Source organism: Schistocerca serialis, chromosome 6 (assembly GCF_023864345.2).
Source record: "Schistocerca serialis cubense isolate TAMUIC-IGC-003099 chromosome 6, iqSchSeri2.2, whole genome shotgun sequence".
In the NCBI taxonomy this organism is placed as follows: domain Eukaryota; kingdom Metazoa; phylum Arthropoda; class Insecta; order Orthoptera; family Acrididae; genus Schistocerca; species Schistocerca serialis.
Window position 1 is genome coordinate 465,130,422 of NC_064643.1, and position 17,200 is coordinate 465,147,621.

The 17,200-nt window shown below is 38.3% G+C and overlaps 1 protein-coding gene across 2 annotated transcripts in view; it reads right to left on the reverse strand.

Moving 5' to 3' along the window:
- Positions 1–17,200, reverse strand: part of LOC126483843 (multiple C2 and transmembrane domain-containing protein) — a 1,023,771-nt gene that overhangs the window by 68,916 nt on the left and 937,655 nt on the right. For both annotated transcript variants that reach the window (XM_050107055.1, XM_050107056.1), the window contains 4 exons: positions 16,324–16,479; positions 15,984–16,170; positions 13,402–13,598; positions 8,949–9,162 (listed from right to left, as the gene is read on the reverse strand). In XM_050107055.1, the coding sequence (XP_049963012.1) occupies positions 8,949–9,162; positions 13,402–13,598; positions 15,984–16,170; positions 16,324–16,479 (754 nt within the window). The remainder of the gene's footprint in view (positions 1–8,948; positions 9,163–13,401; positions 13,599–15,983; positions 16,171–16,323; positions 16,480–17,200) is intronic.

Genomic DNA, 17,200 nt, shown 5'->3' on the forward strand with positions numbered 1-17,200 from the left:
AATGAAAGCTACAGAAACCATCAAATTAGTTAAGTCCACTTTATTGAACTGTTGTGAATACCACCTGTATAAAATACATACTTTGATTCTCTTCTAGTATGCTAAATGTTTTTATTTTTCCATATAAAGAAAGAATAAAGCATTGTAACACAACATAATGATTTTTATTTCTGTTCTTTTGTTAACTGTATGTGTTTGATAAAGTGGCTTGTCAGTATTCTCCAGGGCAGCAGGTAATATTTTAAAATGGTATGTGAAATTTTCCTTCTGCCAGAAAAATATGGAATTGCAAGACACTCTCTCAGTCGGTGAGTTTATTTCTTTTTGTGAATAAATGCATTAAAACAATAAACTTACACCAAGTAGCAAAACATTTTCAGGCATTAGTTGCTGTTCATCCCAAATATGTCAAATATGTCACTAATGGGATGTAGGATCTTTTTTTGTTGCTATTCCAGCACTGAATATTTCAAGAAGGGTTTCCACTGTGACACATTAAAGGTGTAATTTGTTCCCACTCTTCTGAGGCATGTGAATAATTGTTGTTGAGAAGCTATTGGGCCAGTTGATCTGTTAAATAACTCATTCTCAAGGTCATCCTGAGGTGCTTGATGGCACTGAGGGCAAAATGTATGTTAGGTAATTCTAGCAAATGGATTCATTTTATCCAGTCATTAAGAAATTGTTTTTGCACAGTAGATAACAGCAGTGTTACACTAATGCAGAAACTACTTTCAAATGATTGACATAGTATGGGAAGCCTACTAGTATCTATCTTTCCATAAACACCTGTGCTTATTTTACCATTAATTAAACTCAGTTATACAACAGTTTTCTTATTACAGTCACAGTTGTTACATAATAGTGGTGGTTGTTGGTTTGCTACATTATGAGGCATGTTTAAATCTTTTCAGCTTATTTACTTTGTAAATTGTCAACTTTATCACTATCTAAACTGTCTCAACATTAAGATATGCATTTTAATGTTGAAGCAGACCTGTACCGTAATAAAGGTGATATGTTACACTGTAACCAAACTGAAAAGATCAGAATATGGCTCATCAGTTACAGCTTTCCAGCAATTGTTGGATCTCTATATAAATATCATATCTGCTCCTATTAATGGTGTGAACTGAGGCTAGGGAACACATTCCCATGCTACAGCATTGTCTCAAAATAATTACTCTGTCATCACGAAACGAACAGATACATACCATTCATCTCACTATTATGAAATGCACATATGCTCAGTGGCATGTGTCAAATTATGTACTATGACATATCACTCAAGTAATCTTTCTTCCACTACTCAAGATATCAACTAGGTGGTTTGAACCACTAACAGATGTTCATTTCTTATTGTGACAGGTACCTACTGGATTGCAGCACAACCATTAAAGGTAATATCTGTTACTTCTCAGGGCTTGACAAGGATATCTGAACATAAGCCTATAACTTATTATATTAGATCAACCAGAGGAATGCTGGGGTTTAATGGTTTTTCTGACATTTCCACTTCACAACAGCATCATTAGCAAAGGAAAGACATGCAATAATGTTTTTGAGTTTCAATAACCACAAAGAAACCCCCAGATGGTTAACATGATGTTACACAGCATGGCTATCCTGAGACTTTTGTGTGTAGAGAGTACACTGGTGAACAGGAAAAACTAGGAAAATGCTAAGTAACCCTATTCAGTGAGTGGATGCTTTTCATGTCTAATCTAACTTAGATGAGAGACAGGCTAATAATGTTCAAATGTTTTGTCTCGGACTGAATGTCACTGAATTTCAATAAGCCATTCATACTTGTTTGGAGAATAGTCTGATAAGGATTAATTTAGTTTATAAGATGTAAGTCCTTGGAGGCTTGAACCTCATATTAAGGTTTCATCCCATTTCATTCTTGTATGGAGTGCCCCTGTGCACACTGTACATAGTCTAATCTTGTCTTCACAGTCATTACATATGCAATGTGTAGGGATCTGTAGTATGTTCCTAAACTTCCCTTAATACTGGTTCTTGAAACTTTGTAAGCAAACTTTATAGGACAGTTGATTTCCATCTGGAAGTGCCTACAAGAGTAGGCTTTCCAACATTTCTGTGGTGCTCTCTCATCCATCAAACAAACCCACAACCCTTTGTGCAACACTTCGTTGTTTATGTTCCATATCCCATCTTACTCTGATTTGGTTGAGTATCACACATTTGGGCAATATTCTAGAAGGTGTTGCCATGTCCTTTTGTCTATATGAGTATATCATTTCATATTCACTTTACACCCAGGTATTTTAATGAGTTGACTGATTTCAGCTGTGACTCACTGATGTTATAGTCATATGACTTTACATTCTTGTATTTTGTGAAGTGGGCAGTTTTACATTTCTGAACATTTAAAAAAATTTTGTAGTCATTTAACACTACTCTGCAATTTTATCAACATCAGAGTGGATATCTGAGTACCTTTTCTTAAAACAGTACTTCTTTATAGATAACAGTATCATCTACAGAAAGTCTGAGGCTACTATAGTAAACAATGGTCACAATGCATTTCCCATGGGCATATTTGATGCTATTTCTACATTTCTTAATCACTCTCCTCCCTACTCCATTTATGAATTTCATTAATATGTGGTGGTGTGATATTGAAACAAATGCTTTATGGAATCAAAAATACTGCATCCACCTAGCTGCCTTGATCCATGGCTTTCAGGATGTCATGTGGGAAAAGCATAAGTTAGGTTTCACATGATCAGTGTCTTCAGAATCTATGTTGTTTAGCAGGGAGGAGGTCATTGTGTTCACAATGCTCAAAGAGAAGTTTTTTACATACACTGTCTTCCATTTTCATGTCAGTACATATTGCAAATATTCTCTGAAGGTTTAAGTTTTTTTAACACCTGTAACTAATAACAAAGTTTGGCTTCCTTTGGAATTATTTTATCTTCTGCTGCAATTGTGATTTCTGATTCTGTCTGTGAAGACATGGTAATACACCTACATTCTACTATACTGCAGTAATACAGTACAATACTCCAGTTACTTCACATAGAAATTGCACAAACTAGTAGATACATAAAAAATAAGATTCCATATTAATTTGCAGTGTTTAATCCATTTTCACATTTTTTTCATACCATTTCCTTTCTTTAATGCCTTTTTCTTATTTTTTTAAAATCTTTGTTTGTACATTTGTTGTTGTTGATGATTTACTTCTTCCCTGATGCTATTTTCATTTTGCCCTTCCCTTATCCATAAATGGTTAACTGCTTTCCTTGTCACTAGTAATATCTCAGCTCATCAGTTAATAATTGATTTGTTTGCTAGACCCATGTGCTGTGCCTTGATCCATGGCTTTTAGCAATTTTCCCAATTTATCATTAAACAGCATCACTTCCTCAAATTAGATGTCTTTTGCAAGCTGAAAGAAATCCTGGTTAAAAGTTTCCTCTCCCCCCCCCCCCCCCCCTCTCTCTCTCTCTCTCTCTCTCTGTCAGTGAAAATAATAAATCTTTGAAAATGTAATATAATTAGATAGATAAAAAAAATCTACTCAGTAAGTGGTGGCAGGAGAAAACACATAAAAGTTTAGGAAATGTGCAAGATTTCAGAGTCAGTGGATCCTTTTGGCAGAAGGGCTGAAGAGGAAGGAAGAGGGATGAAGTAAAATGACTGGCAAGGTTTAAGAAATGTGAAGAGTTACAGAAAAGCCACCCAGAACCATGAGTCAGGAGGTTCTGGGCAACTTTGCAGCAGCGAACCTGACACTGAGCCCTGCCTTGAATTGTTCTGACCATGATCAAAACTTGACCCACCACCATTACCTCAAAATCACCCCTTACAAGCCTTCCAAGTTTTCCTAACATCCAGCATTGCTTCACAATCATTTCTCAGGTTCCTAAACCATCCTTTGCAGAAACCAGGCTCATTATTCCCTAAAAACTGCTGGTTCCATCATTATCCTGCCAGCAGATGAAGGCTCCACCACTGTGATACTTGGCCGACAACAGTATGTAAGTGAGGGTCTACACCAGCTTTCTGATGCCTCTACAAATGGCATCTGCTGCAAAAATCCCATTCCTGTGATACAAACTGATCTACAATCTGCCTTTAAAACCCCAGGGCCCTCACAAGGACTAACACTGCAATCATATTAAACTACTTACACCAACCAAAACAAGCTTTAATGTTCTTCCAAAGATCCACAAACCCAGTCACCCTGGCTGTTCCATATTTGTTGGCTTCAAAGCAGACACTAAACATACACTGAAGCACCAAAGAAACTGTGTAGGCGTGAGTATTCAAATACAAAGATATGTAAATCCTACATAAGACAACAAGGGTCTGGCACAGTTGGTAGATCAGTTACTGCTGTTATGATGGCAGGTTATCAAGATTTAAGTGAGTTTGAATGTGGTGTTATAGTTGGTGCATGAGCAATGGGACGCAGCATCTCCGAGATAGCGATGAAGTGGAGATTTTGCAATATGACCATTTCACAAGTGTACCATGAATATCAGGAATCCTGCAAAATATCAAATCTCTGACTTTGCTATGGCTGGAATAAGATCCTGCAAGAACAGGACCAACAACAACTGAAGACAATTGTTCGCCATGACAGAAGTGCAACTCTTCTGCAAATAGCTGCAGATTTCAGTGCTGGACCATCAACAAGCATCAGTATACGAATCGTTGAATGAAACATCATTGATCAGGGCTTTCAGAGCTTAAGGCCCATGCATGTATTCTTGATGACTGCACAACACAAAGCTTTATGCCTCATCTGGGACCATAAACACTGACATTGGACTGTTGATGACTGGAAACCTTGCCTGGTCGGACGAGTCTTGTTTCAAATTCTATTGAGTGGATGCATGTGTACAGGTATGGAGACAGCCTCATGAATCCATGGACCCTGCGTGTCAGCAGGGGAATGTTCAAGCTGGTGGAAGCTCTGTAATGGTGTGGGACATGTGCAGCTGGAGTGATATGGGGCTCCTGATATGTCAAGATATGACTGACAGGGGACATGTATGTAAGCACCCTGTCTGATCACCTGCATCCATTCATGTTCATTGTACATTCAGATGGACTTGGGCAATTCCACAATTCCAGCAAACAATGCAACACCCCACATGTCCAGAATTGCTACAGAGTGACTCCAGGAACACTCTTCTCTGAGTCTGAACGCTTGTGCTGGCCACCAAACTCCCCAGACATGAACATTATTGAGCATATCTGGGATGCCTTGCAATGTGCTGTTCAGAAGAGATCTCCACCCACTCATACTCTTATGGATTTATGGACAGCCCTGCAGGATTCATGGTGTCAGTTACCTCCATGACTACTTTAGACATTAGTTGAGCCCATGCCACATTGTGTTGCCGCACTTCTGCGTACTGGTGGGGGCTCTACATATTAGGCAGGTGTACCAGTTCCTTTGGCTCTCCAGTGTATATCACCTTAGTTGAGCAACACCTGGAATCTATAGTACAAAGACTCCCCTCCTATAATAAAGACACTGGCCATCACACATATTGCTTGGCACCATTGATGCCACCTCTCTCTATACCAATATTCCCCATGTACATTGTCTGTCTGCTGCTGAATATTACCAAAAACAGCACCCACCTGATTCCAAACCTATGAGTTCCTTCCTGCTCACATTAATCAACTTTATATCTGTGAACAACTACTTTAACTTTGGGGAGCAGACATACAAACAAATCAGGGGCATGCCCATGGGAACCATGATGGCTCCTTCCTATGCCAACCTTTTCAGGGGGCACTTGGAGGGGGTTTCTTGAAATCCATAATCCTTCAGCCACTTGTTTGGCTGGGGCACATTGGTGACATCTTTGATGTATGGACTTACAATGAGTGTGACCTGTTAACCTTTTCAGAATCTCTACATACAGTCTCCCAATTAAATTTCATGTAATTCTATACCAAATACGTTGCTACTTTTCTTGATATTGACCTCATCCTCACCAAGGGTCAGCTACATACTTCTGTTCACATTAAACCTATTAACAAACAACAGTACTTACATTTTGACAGTTACCATCCTTTCCATATCAAATATTCCCTCCTATACAGTACTGGCATTTGAGGCAAATATATTTGTTCTGATGCAGATTCTCTACAGCAATACACAACCATTTTCACCACAGCCTTCTCTGGACATAATTACCCCACCAACCTTATTCAAAATCAGATTTCCTGGACCATCACATCCAATCCTGGTTATGCTGATTCCAAAAAACAACCCAGTAGTACATATCTTATCAGCAATAATCAGTCTTTCCTTCTCATCCTGTCTGGAGAATATCCCCTGACCAGGGTTCTGAATGAATTTTCCATAACCCATCCACTAAACCTCATCAGTCCTTTTCCTTCACCTCTCTTCCTTTTCCTTCAACCCTTCTTCCAGAAGGAGGAGCCACTGGCTCTGAAAGCTTGCAAACTTCTTTAACTTTTGTATGTGTTTTCTCCTGCTGCCACTTAGTAGGATTTTATCAGTCCAATTACATTATCTCTCTCTATCTGTTGTTTCATGGTGACTATTTTAACAAAGGTCCAAAATTATTATGTAAATATTTTTAAAAATTATGAAACCGAATAGAAAACTAGTATTTGCCTTTAGGAGGTGAAGTGTGTAGTGCTGCTGTGACGTGTATATCAAAGTAAAAGTGCAATACTGTACTAGCTTTCAGAACTAATAGTTCCTGCCTCAAGGAATGAGGGATAGGTTGAGATAGTTTGAAAAGGAAGGGTAAATCATTCAGACCCCAGAATGAGAGGGACCCGGTCACTCTCATCCTAGTGTGTGAGTGACTTGACTCTCTTTTTTTAACCTTCCCCTACCTATTCCTCTCTCCTCTCCAAGGAAAGATCTACTAGATCTGAAAGCTACAATAGTGTGTCACTATTATGTTTATCCACTGAAGAAACAAAACATTCTGACCACTGTCCACCTCGAGACTGAATGCACTTAGTTGTGTTGCAGGTAAGTGCTGCAGTACAGAAAAAAAAAAGGTAAGCAGAGATGAATGAGTAATTGTTTTAGTGAAGATATGGGCTGTAAATGGAGAACTCCACTGACATAAGCAGCTTTGATGAAGAACAAATTGTTATGGTCCAGTGCCAGGGAATGAACATCTCAGAAATTACAAAGCTGGTCAGCTGTTCATATGCTGCCATTGTGAGCATCTAGGGAAAGTGGTTGAAGGACAATGAAATCACAAATAGGTGACAAGGTGGCATATGTTCATGCCTCATTACAGAATGTGGAGGTTGGAGGGCTGCCCACTCTGTGAAACAGGACAGGTGCTGATGTGTGGCAGATCTGATGACAGAGTGCAATGCTACTGTGGCCACAAGTGTTTTGCTGCATACTGTTCAATGCAAATTGTTTAACATAAGGCTCCCCAGCTGTGATCCCTACATGATCCCCTGTTGACCCTATCATATCATCAATCGTGATTGTAGTGGATGAGAGCTTGTACTGTAGATCAGTGCAAAAATACCAGCTCGTCAGAAACAATGGTTTACATGTTTCATCACATTGATGGTTGTGTTCAGACATGTCATCATAAAGGCAAACAGCAGCTTGAAACATACACCATGCTATGAATGCAGGCCAGTGGGGGCAGTATTATGATATGAAGGACATTCTGTAGGACCAAGGAAGTAATCAAAAGCAACATGAAAGCAGTGGACTGTGTGAACATTATTGCAGACCAGTTCATCAATCCTACATAGCACACTGTCATTTGAAAGAGGTATCTTGTCCATTTTTCACTGACTGTCTTCTCAAAGAAACAATTCTGGTTGCTTTAAGAATGGAAGGTTTAATTAATGCTTCACCAGCAGTATGAGGTTTTTTGTTTCTTGCTATCAAGAGAGAAATTTTGTATGATGCTTCAATGACTTTTTCATTTTCCTGCTGAGAGATCCCAGGAAATTCTAGTTTTATGTGATTTAAAAAATTTCATTTTGCAGCAAAACACTCTTTTGATTTATTTTTCAATGCTGGATGAGCTGTGATTAGATGATATTCCAGATACACAGGCAGGAACAAGTTGCTACTGAGGACTTTATGACATACAACACAATTTGACACTTGGACACTGTCTTTTTCAAATAAAACTGAATCCCTATGTAACACATTCTTCATTACACACTCTTCTTTTAGCAGACATTTTCCCATCAATATACAAAGCCAATAAAAGTAATATTTACTTCTACAGAGCACAACAGGTGTAATACTGAGTTAAGAATGCAGAGTATAGACCGAAGAACGTGCTGTGTCAGCAATAACTTGGTGACATGCAAAGCAAAGCTAGTGCTGCCAACTCTACAAAAAAATGCACTCACTAACTGTAATAAGAATATAAATTTTTGACTTGCCTCACTGCATATTTCTGCTTTCTTCAGACCTGTCTGCTGATCCCCCCCCCCCCCCCCCCCCCGGCCCCCCAAATCAATCTTTCATGCATCCTCCTTCCCCCAACCCACCCACCCCCTCGCCACCAGGGAGGGGGATGGGGGCCCATCCCCCATGCTGTGAACCACTACACTAATGTAACTAATACCCTGAATTACACCATAAAGAAATAATGAAAAACAAAACAAAAGTAAACTATTGTTATTGTTATTGTAGTTACCACTGTTATCATTCTATTTGCTATTTGTTATTGTTAAATTCCACACAACATACACAGTTAGGTTAGAAAACATTTAATTAATGTTTAAGAATGTTTACTTGGATTTATGAGATCTAATGAATCCAAAATTGCATGGTAAATAAGTAAACAAAAGTTCTGTGTGTTCTTCCATAGCAATTCAAGGATGTAAATAAGCAATACAGAAAGAAAATCTGCCTTTATATTAGTTTCACCATTATATTAATACATGCTACCAAAATAAAAGATGATTTTACTTACAGGGTTCCAGATCACAGTCATTTCCAATAATATTTGTGGACAGTTTCCTTTAGCTCGTCCATGTAGTTTCTTGTCTTTTAGGGCATACCACTTTTTCTCCCCATTTCTTATCCTTAGGAGTGGGATTGCCACTTTTCCTAGGAACTCAACTTTATGATCCCTGTCTTCATCATATACAGTTACTTCCAGCACAGAGTTGATATCTTTCACATTGCTGAAAACAGAAGTTTCACATATAATGAAGCCAAAATGTGAAAGTCAAATGCACAGCTTGTAGGCTAAATACCAGAAAACTGGAATAGTTAGGGATTGGCACAGTATACCTTAATAATTCTAATAATAATAATAATAAAATAAAAATAATTTCTGGATTTTAAAGGTGGATTTTTCTTTCTTGGTTTATGATGGTGAAGATCCTTGACAGAGACAGCAGGGAGAAATTAGAAATAAAAAATAATACATTGTAAATTAGTTTCAAGCCCCAAACTACAAACATAAACTGAAGGAGATCAAAGAAAGAAAAATAAATGCCATGAATTATACCTGGGAAGAGCTGTTAGGCATCAATACATTATTTAGAAGAAACAAATATTAAATGTATAAATAAATTTAAAGCCAGCTACTATCTGCTTTGGAGAAGGAAAACCAAGGAGGTAGCTATTACACAATACATCATACTCAGCAATCTCTCTCTCTCTCTCTCTCTCTTTCTTACTCAGATCCACTCCCTCCTCCCCCCCCCCCCCCCCTTTTGGCACCAAACTCTTTCTGCTGCAATATCATTTAAAACTACTGAAATCTATTTTAAGGAGCAAAGAGAAATATATATTTTTATAAAGAAAAGGTCTTGCTTTTATATTGCTTGTTTTATGGCGGTATGAAGTCATATATGGTAATCCCAGAGCTACATATAAGTAACAATGTATAATTAAGGAGAGAGAGAGAGAGAGAGAGAGAGAGAGAGAGAGAGAGAGAGAGAGAGAGAGAGAGAGAGAAAACATGTGATGTAGCAATAGATCAGTACTTCGTATCAGAATCAGCACTACAAAGTCCTCATCAAACAGGTAGCCAAGAGGGGTCTTCACCAGTAACATACAGTATCTTCCAGAGTGAATTTTCACTCTGCAACAGAGTATGCACTGATATGAAACTTCCTAGCAGATTAAAACTGTATGCTGGACTGATACTCAAACTTAGTACTTTTTCCTTTTGTGGGCAAGTGCTCTACTGAGTGAGCAACCCAATCATGGCTCACAACCTGTTCTCACAGGTTTACTTCCATAAGTACTTCATCTCCTACCTTCCAAACTTCCACAAATGTTAGTGTTGCAAGTTTGTGGGAGAACTCCTGAGAAGTTTGGAAGGTAGGACACGAGGTGCTGGCAGAAGTGAACTGTGAGGGTGGGTTGTCATTTGTGCTTCGGTAGCTCAGTTGTTAGAGCACTTGATGATGAAAGGCAAAAGTTCCGAGTTGGAGTGTCAATCTGGCACACAGTTTTAGGCTGCCAGGAAGTTTCACTCAATATCTTGTTATAGGATGCTGTGGGATATACTTGTGGGGGCCACTATACCTGCCTCACCTCTTGGCACACGTAGAGTATTCCCCAGTGCATTCAAGCTCTAGAAGTGGGAACTGGCTCTCCTACAAGAACTTTGCTCTCATTGTGTCTCCTGTCTTCATTTACGTTAGCTTCTTCAGTCTCTCATGATATTCTTCCTTCCCATTTCCTACTTATAGTCTGCAGTATTATGTTTACCCTGTCTTTCAGTTCTGTCTCCTTACATTCTGTTTATTTTTTCACAAACATCATATGTAACTAATTACTGCTTTCTTATTTACACTGTTTCCTAGTCTTTTCATCTCTCCTCTATTATTCTCTAATTTGTGTAAATCTTTATTTGTCTTCAGAATCTATTTGCTTGTTTTACTCTTTTGAATTGAGCTTGCGTCTTTGATCTGTGGACAACCAACAGCTGAAATTTATCATAAATAGTGGTTTGGAATTTTAATCTTTGCCATAGTGTAATTGTATTATGAGGAAGGAAGTTGCCACTCACCATATAGCAGAGATGCTGAGTCACAGATAGGCACAATAAAAAGCTTTTCACACTTAAAGCTTTCGTCCAATGGCCTTTGTCAACAATAGACACACACATGCACACACACACACACACACTCAAGCAAGCGCAACTCACTCACATGACTGCAGTCTCAAGCAAATGAAACCACACTACGAGTAGCAGCACCAGTGAATGATGGGAGTGGCGACTGGGTGGGGGGTAAGGAGGAGGCTGGGGCGGGGAAGAGGAGGGATAGTATGGTGGGGGTGGAGGACAGTGAAGTGCTGCAAGTTGGGCAGCAGGCAGGGGATAGGTGGGGGGGGAGGGCGGGAGGGGGGGGGGGGAGTAGCAGAAAAAGGGAGAAATAGAGAGAAATAAATAGTAAAGTAAAATAAATGAAGAGAAGGATTGGGTGTGGAGGTGGAATGATGGCTGTGTAGTGCTGGAATGGGAGCATGGGAGCAGGGAAGGGGCTGAATGGGTGAGGACAGTGACTAACAAATGTTGAGGCCAGGACGGTTACGGGAACGTAGGATGTATTGCAGGGAAAGTTCCCACCTGCACAATTCAGAAAAGCTGGTGTTGATGGGAAGGATCCATATGGCACAGGCTGTGAAGGAGTCATTGAAATGAAGGATATCAAGTTTGGCAGCATGTTCAGCAACAGGGTGGTCCAACTGTTTCTTGGCCACAGTTTGTCGGTGGCCATTCATGCAGACAGACAGCTTGTTGGTTGTCATGCCTACATAGAATGCAGCACAGTGGCTGCAGCTTAGCTTGTAGACCACGTGACTGGTTTCACAGGTTACCCTGATATCGGACTGGAGTAGGTGGTGGTGGGACGATGTATGAGACAGGTCTTGCATCTAGGTCTATGACAGGGGTATGAGCCATGAGGTAAGGGATTGGGAGCAGGGATAGTGTAAGGATGGACGAGTATATTGTGTAGGTCCGGTGGATGGCGGAATACCACTGTGGGACGGGTGGGAAGGATAGTGGGCAGGACATTTCTCATTTCATGGCATGATGAGAGGTAATCTAATTCAGCTGCTCCAGTCCTGCGTGGTACTGAGTTATGAGGGGAATGCTCCTCTGAGACCAGACGGTGGGGTTTGGGGAGGTGGTGGGAGACTGGAAACATAAGGCAAGGGAGATTTGTTTTTGTACAAGGTTGGGAGGATAATTACGGTCAGTGAAGACTTCAGTGAGACCCTCGGCATATTTCAAGAGGGACTGTTCATCACTGCAGATATGACAACCATGGGTGGCTAGGCTGTACAGAAGGGACATCTTAATATTGAATGGGTAGCAGCTGTCAAAGTGGAGGTATTGCTGGTGGTTATTAGGTCTGATATGGACAGAGGTACTGATGTATCCATCTTTGAGGTGGAGGTCAACATCTAGGAAGGCAATTTGTTGGGTTCAGTAGGACCAGGTGAAGCAAACTGGGGAGAAGTTGTTGAGGTTCTGGGGGAATGTGGATAGGGTGTCCTCACCTTCAAACCACGTAGCAAAGATGTCATAGATGAATCTGAACCAGGTGAGGGGTTTAGGATTCTGGGTGTTTAGGAAGAGTGGCTTCAGTTGCCTGACACTGCAGTTGTGTGAGTTGCATTGCATGAGCGCATATGTGTGTCTATTGTTGACAAAGGCCATTGGCTGAAAGCTTCAAGTGTGAAAATCTTTTTGTTGTGCCTATCTGCGACTCAGTATCTCTGCTATATGGTGAAAGGCAACTTTCCTTCTCATAATAGTTACATTCCATCCTGGATTTTCAATTGTTTGTTCCATAGTGTAATTGTTGTTTCATGTATCTTCTGATCTGATGTTTTTAATTGGTTCCTTCTCTTCAGTGTCTCTGTGTTACCATTAATCTTTATGTTATCCATTTTTGTCCTGACAAAGAATTTTTGTAAAAAATTTGAGTTCAAACATGCAATGTGTCCGCTAGCCCAGATATATCAGTTCTTGTTTTGGTGAGTAGTAAGTAGATGCTTACTTCCTGTTAAAAATATTGTTCGCTTTATATCCATATATATTTATAAAAGGAAGATCACACTTATTCCATAAGCTATAAAAATTTAATGAACAACAGAGAGGAAACCAATAATAACTTTGGTTCCATACGTCATACACTGTCAGCCTATAGTGTATAAGTGACTTTCTGAGGCCTCAAATTTGTTATTAAATAGTCTATCAAAAGTAAAATGTAGTATCCTACCAAACCACAAAACAGCAAGCTAATTGTATTCATTTTAAAAACTGTAATAGATCACATGAACATAATGGAGGTTTCTCTCCTGATTCCAATGGCATGTTAACAAAATATGAAGCTGCAAGTATTGCTACATAGCCTTTGTCTTTCTCTGGAGCTTTAACAACAAATACTTACAATGTGAATATCTTCTGCCATGATGGTGACAGTGTCTTATACTCTGTCTGTGTCTGTAAACGAGCATTTACAAGTTCAAGTACACAGAATGGATCTGATTTTCCACCAAGATCTGCTGCTGCCAGACCTTGAGCTCTGAAAACTTTTACAGTCAAGTGACCAACATCACGTAGATTCTGCAAACTATTCACAAGAGCCTGTGAAAAAATAATGTTTATTAACTGTGAAATGTTTTTTGTAATCAATGTAAAACTAAGAAATACATCCTAGCGAGCATCCAGACATAATTTATAATGGAAAAATAAACTTTACATTCATAATATAATTTTATATGCCACGTTTAGTATTTTTTCGATGTGACTGTTTTAAATTGCTCTGGACAGCAGAACCAAAAATTGACAAGAGCTAAACTAAAGTGGAAATGCTAAACTCAATTAAATCTCCCCTTACAAACAAAAAACTAGGAATACTGGTCTTAACTGGCACATCTATCAATGCAAAGATTATTATTATTATTTTAAGTATTAGTACCAGAAACAGCAGCTGAGTAGTGTAATTTGAGGAGCAGTGGTTTATCCCAGAGCAATTGCTCTGCTGACATAGTAATCTAAAAGTAATTCCTGTAATGATCAGTGTTAATAGATTACTGCTAACACTAGTTATGGGGAGTTGTTAGTACACTTTACAGAAGTTGACTCTTTCCATACCCTCAAAAGCTCTTATTCATAATCCAACTTCTATAACATGAAGTGCCAATGAATGAATGTAGTACTTTTTTCAGCAGGTCAGATCTTCAAAACTCACAAGGCCATGGGACTTGAAACACACACACACACACACACACACACACACACACACACACACACACACACACACACAGACACTCGTGTGTGTGTGTGTGTGTGTGTGTGTGTGTGTGTGTGTGTGTGTGTGTGTTTTAGCAATATTTGAAATTGGACTGAGAATTTCTTAACTGTAAGATGTTATCCTAAATGGAGAACCAACTGCTAACAGAAATGTGACACACAGTGGACATTTTCTGCAAGAACTGCAAGATATCCTGAAAACAGCAATGTGACATGTAATGCACCTTGAGGTAATTTAGGAAGGACATTATCTCATATACTAACAACTTGTTTGCTGATGGGTGGCCCAACTACCATCAGAGTTGATATAGGAGCTAGCTACGGAAAATATTATGCATTCATTCATGGATGTTTTTCTGGATTTGCAATACAGGATATCGTGCTTTGCCAATGTTATATCTGATGTCTCATTTCTTGAGGTTCTTAAAAAGGTGAATTTTCACAGCTTCCATGACACTGCTGAAGAAAGAAGCCTGTACATAATTTTAGTTTCTTTCTATTTCGTAGCATTTTACACATTAGGAGTTGTTTTGAATCTTTGATATATTGTTCAGTAATAGTTTTGGTTTGCACAGATGTTGTTCTACCCTTTCTTATACTATTTTTGTTCTCTGTTGAATGATTTATGTCCAAGTTCTCGCACACACTTAAAATTTTTGGAGCTGTAAATCATCCTTAACCATTCCCAGGGACACTGCCATATACAGAAATGGAGTTCAAAATTGCCATGTGAGTTTCAAACCCTGAAAAATATGAAATTTAGGATCTAATGTGCAGACTTTATTTAGTGGACTGCATTGTAATGTGATTATTTTTCAATAGTTCATCACATACCTGAGAATACGTGACAAGCAATGGAACACCACCACACACATTGAGCTCCAAATAAAAATTCAAAACATCAACCCCAGTTCAAAGAATTATGGCAACCTTTTCTTGGGGCACAGAAGAACCGATCTATTTATGCTTCAAGAACACATTACTAATAGTGGTGACTACTCCAGTTCATAAGAAAAGTGTCAGCCTATTCAGACAAAATTATGGAAAATGCTGTAGCAGGGAATTCTTTTACTGCACAACAATGTCTACTGACATCCAATACACAATGTACAGTAACTGTTCCAATCTCTTAGATGGGAAGCATTTTTTGTACTGTGATCAGTCACTTGTTTTCAAAGTTGGAAGAATACATAGATGGAAAAGGTGTTTTCTGCCAGTAATGAAGTTTAAATAAGAGCGATAAATTGATTGAGAGAACATGTGGAACATTTTCAGGCCACTGAAACAACAGAGAAAATACTATGGTTCAAAAAATGTATAGAAATCAGTTATGGTTATACAGAAAATCACTGAAGGTATATTACAAACTTAAATCAACCTAATAAAAATATAATGATCTAGAAATATTATCTGCTTTTGGATGTCTAATTTAAGCATTTATACAGTTTCTTGGTGAAAGGGCCAGCAGAAGAGTTATTTGCATATCTCATTTCCATTCCTCCTTTCTGCTCCTTACGCATTTGTGGTTCTTGATCTACTATTATTAATGTGAAGATATGTGAACAACATAAGATATTACAATATTTATTTAAGGGTTTCAGATAGTTATTTTGATTTACTTTGTAAACAGCATGTTACTGTTACAAGAAATATATCATTATAAACAATGAAATGGAATCAGTAATGGGAAAGAGCTGTAATAATATCTGTACTCACATATCGATGATGCAACTTTTCTCTTTCCTTCGGATTTTCTTCATAAGTTGTAAGATCTGAGATTGTCTCAGATGCTGTTGTACCACTTATTGTCAACAACAGAAATATGGAACCAGCTCCATCCTCAAGCTCTTGCCAGATACGGTGAGTCTTTTCTCGTTCAAAGTTTGTTAAATCTATCATACATCTAAAACAAATACAATGGCATTTATGTGAAACACTACATGCACAAGTAATAGAAAAAGAATAATACAATGTATTTTTTTCCATCATAGCTTGATAATCATTTCAGTTTAGTTTCTGAAGCTTTCAAATTAATGAAAATAGTGTGTATTCTTACCTGCCCATAAAATCATCTTTAGAGCGATCTTTATCCCAAATTGTTATTTCTAATTCTTGTGACTGATCATCATACATATGCAGATCAAACTGTTCTAGCCAACTAGGATTAAGGCTTTTATAGACTACTTTGCTCTTATATTTCTCATTGCCAAGTCTGGAAAAGACAATACACAGATTTCAACATATGGCATTCTTTTGTAATTAACATTGGTTTTCCTTACTTTAAAATGTAGGAGACATAAAAAGTATCCGTCTAATACATGAATTTATAGAAACCTACAAAGCATTGTAATATGTTTCTGTAAGTATGACTGAGAGGTGTAACTGTGAAAATTACATCATAAAGTACTTGGAATTTGTGTACAAATATGAAAGTTTGAAAAAAATGCTTATTCTGTGTCATAAAATTGCTCCTTAAAATTAATTGATTTCATTTTTATTTTACCTTGTTGGAATACTTTGTTTACAAAGAACATTCTTGGTAATTGAAATCAATATTTTATTGTATGGACGTAATAAGTCAACACCATGTGAATGATTCAAGTCACTGCAAACGTAAAAATATTCCCCATGGACTAATTAGCTCTTGAAAACCTCAAGTAAAACAATCAAACAATAAAAAATCCAAGACGAATATGGTTTCAGTTGCCTGAGACTACAGTCATATGAGTGAGTTGTCTTTGCATGAGAGAGAGAGAGAGAGAGAGAGAGAGAGAGAGAGAGAGATTGTGTGTGTGTGTGTGTGTGTGTGTGTGTGTGTGTGTGTGTGTGTGTCAAGAGTGGATAATTGCATTTGTTTGCAGTTTTGTAATACATTACCAAAATATTATCATCATCTTATGAGGGGCATATTAGAATGCTGTTACAAATTTTGG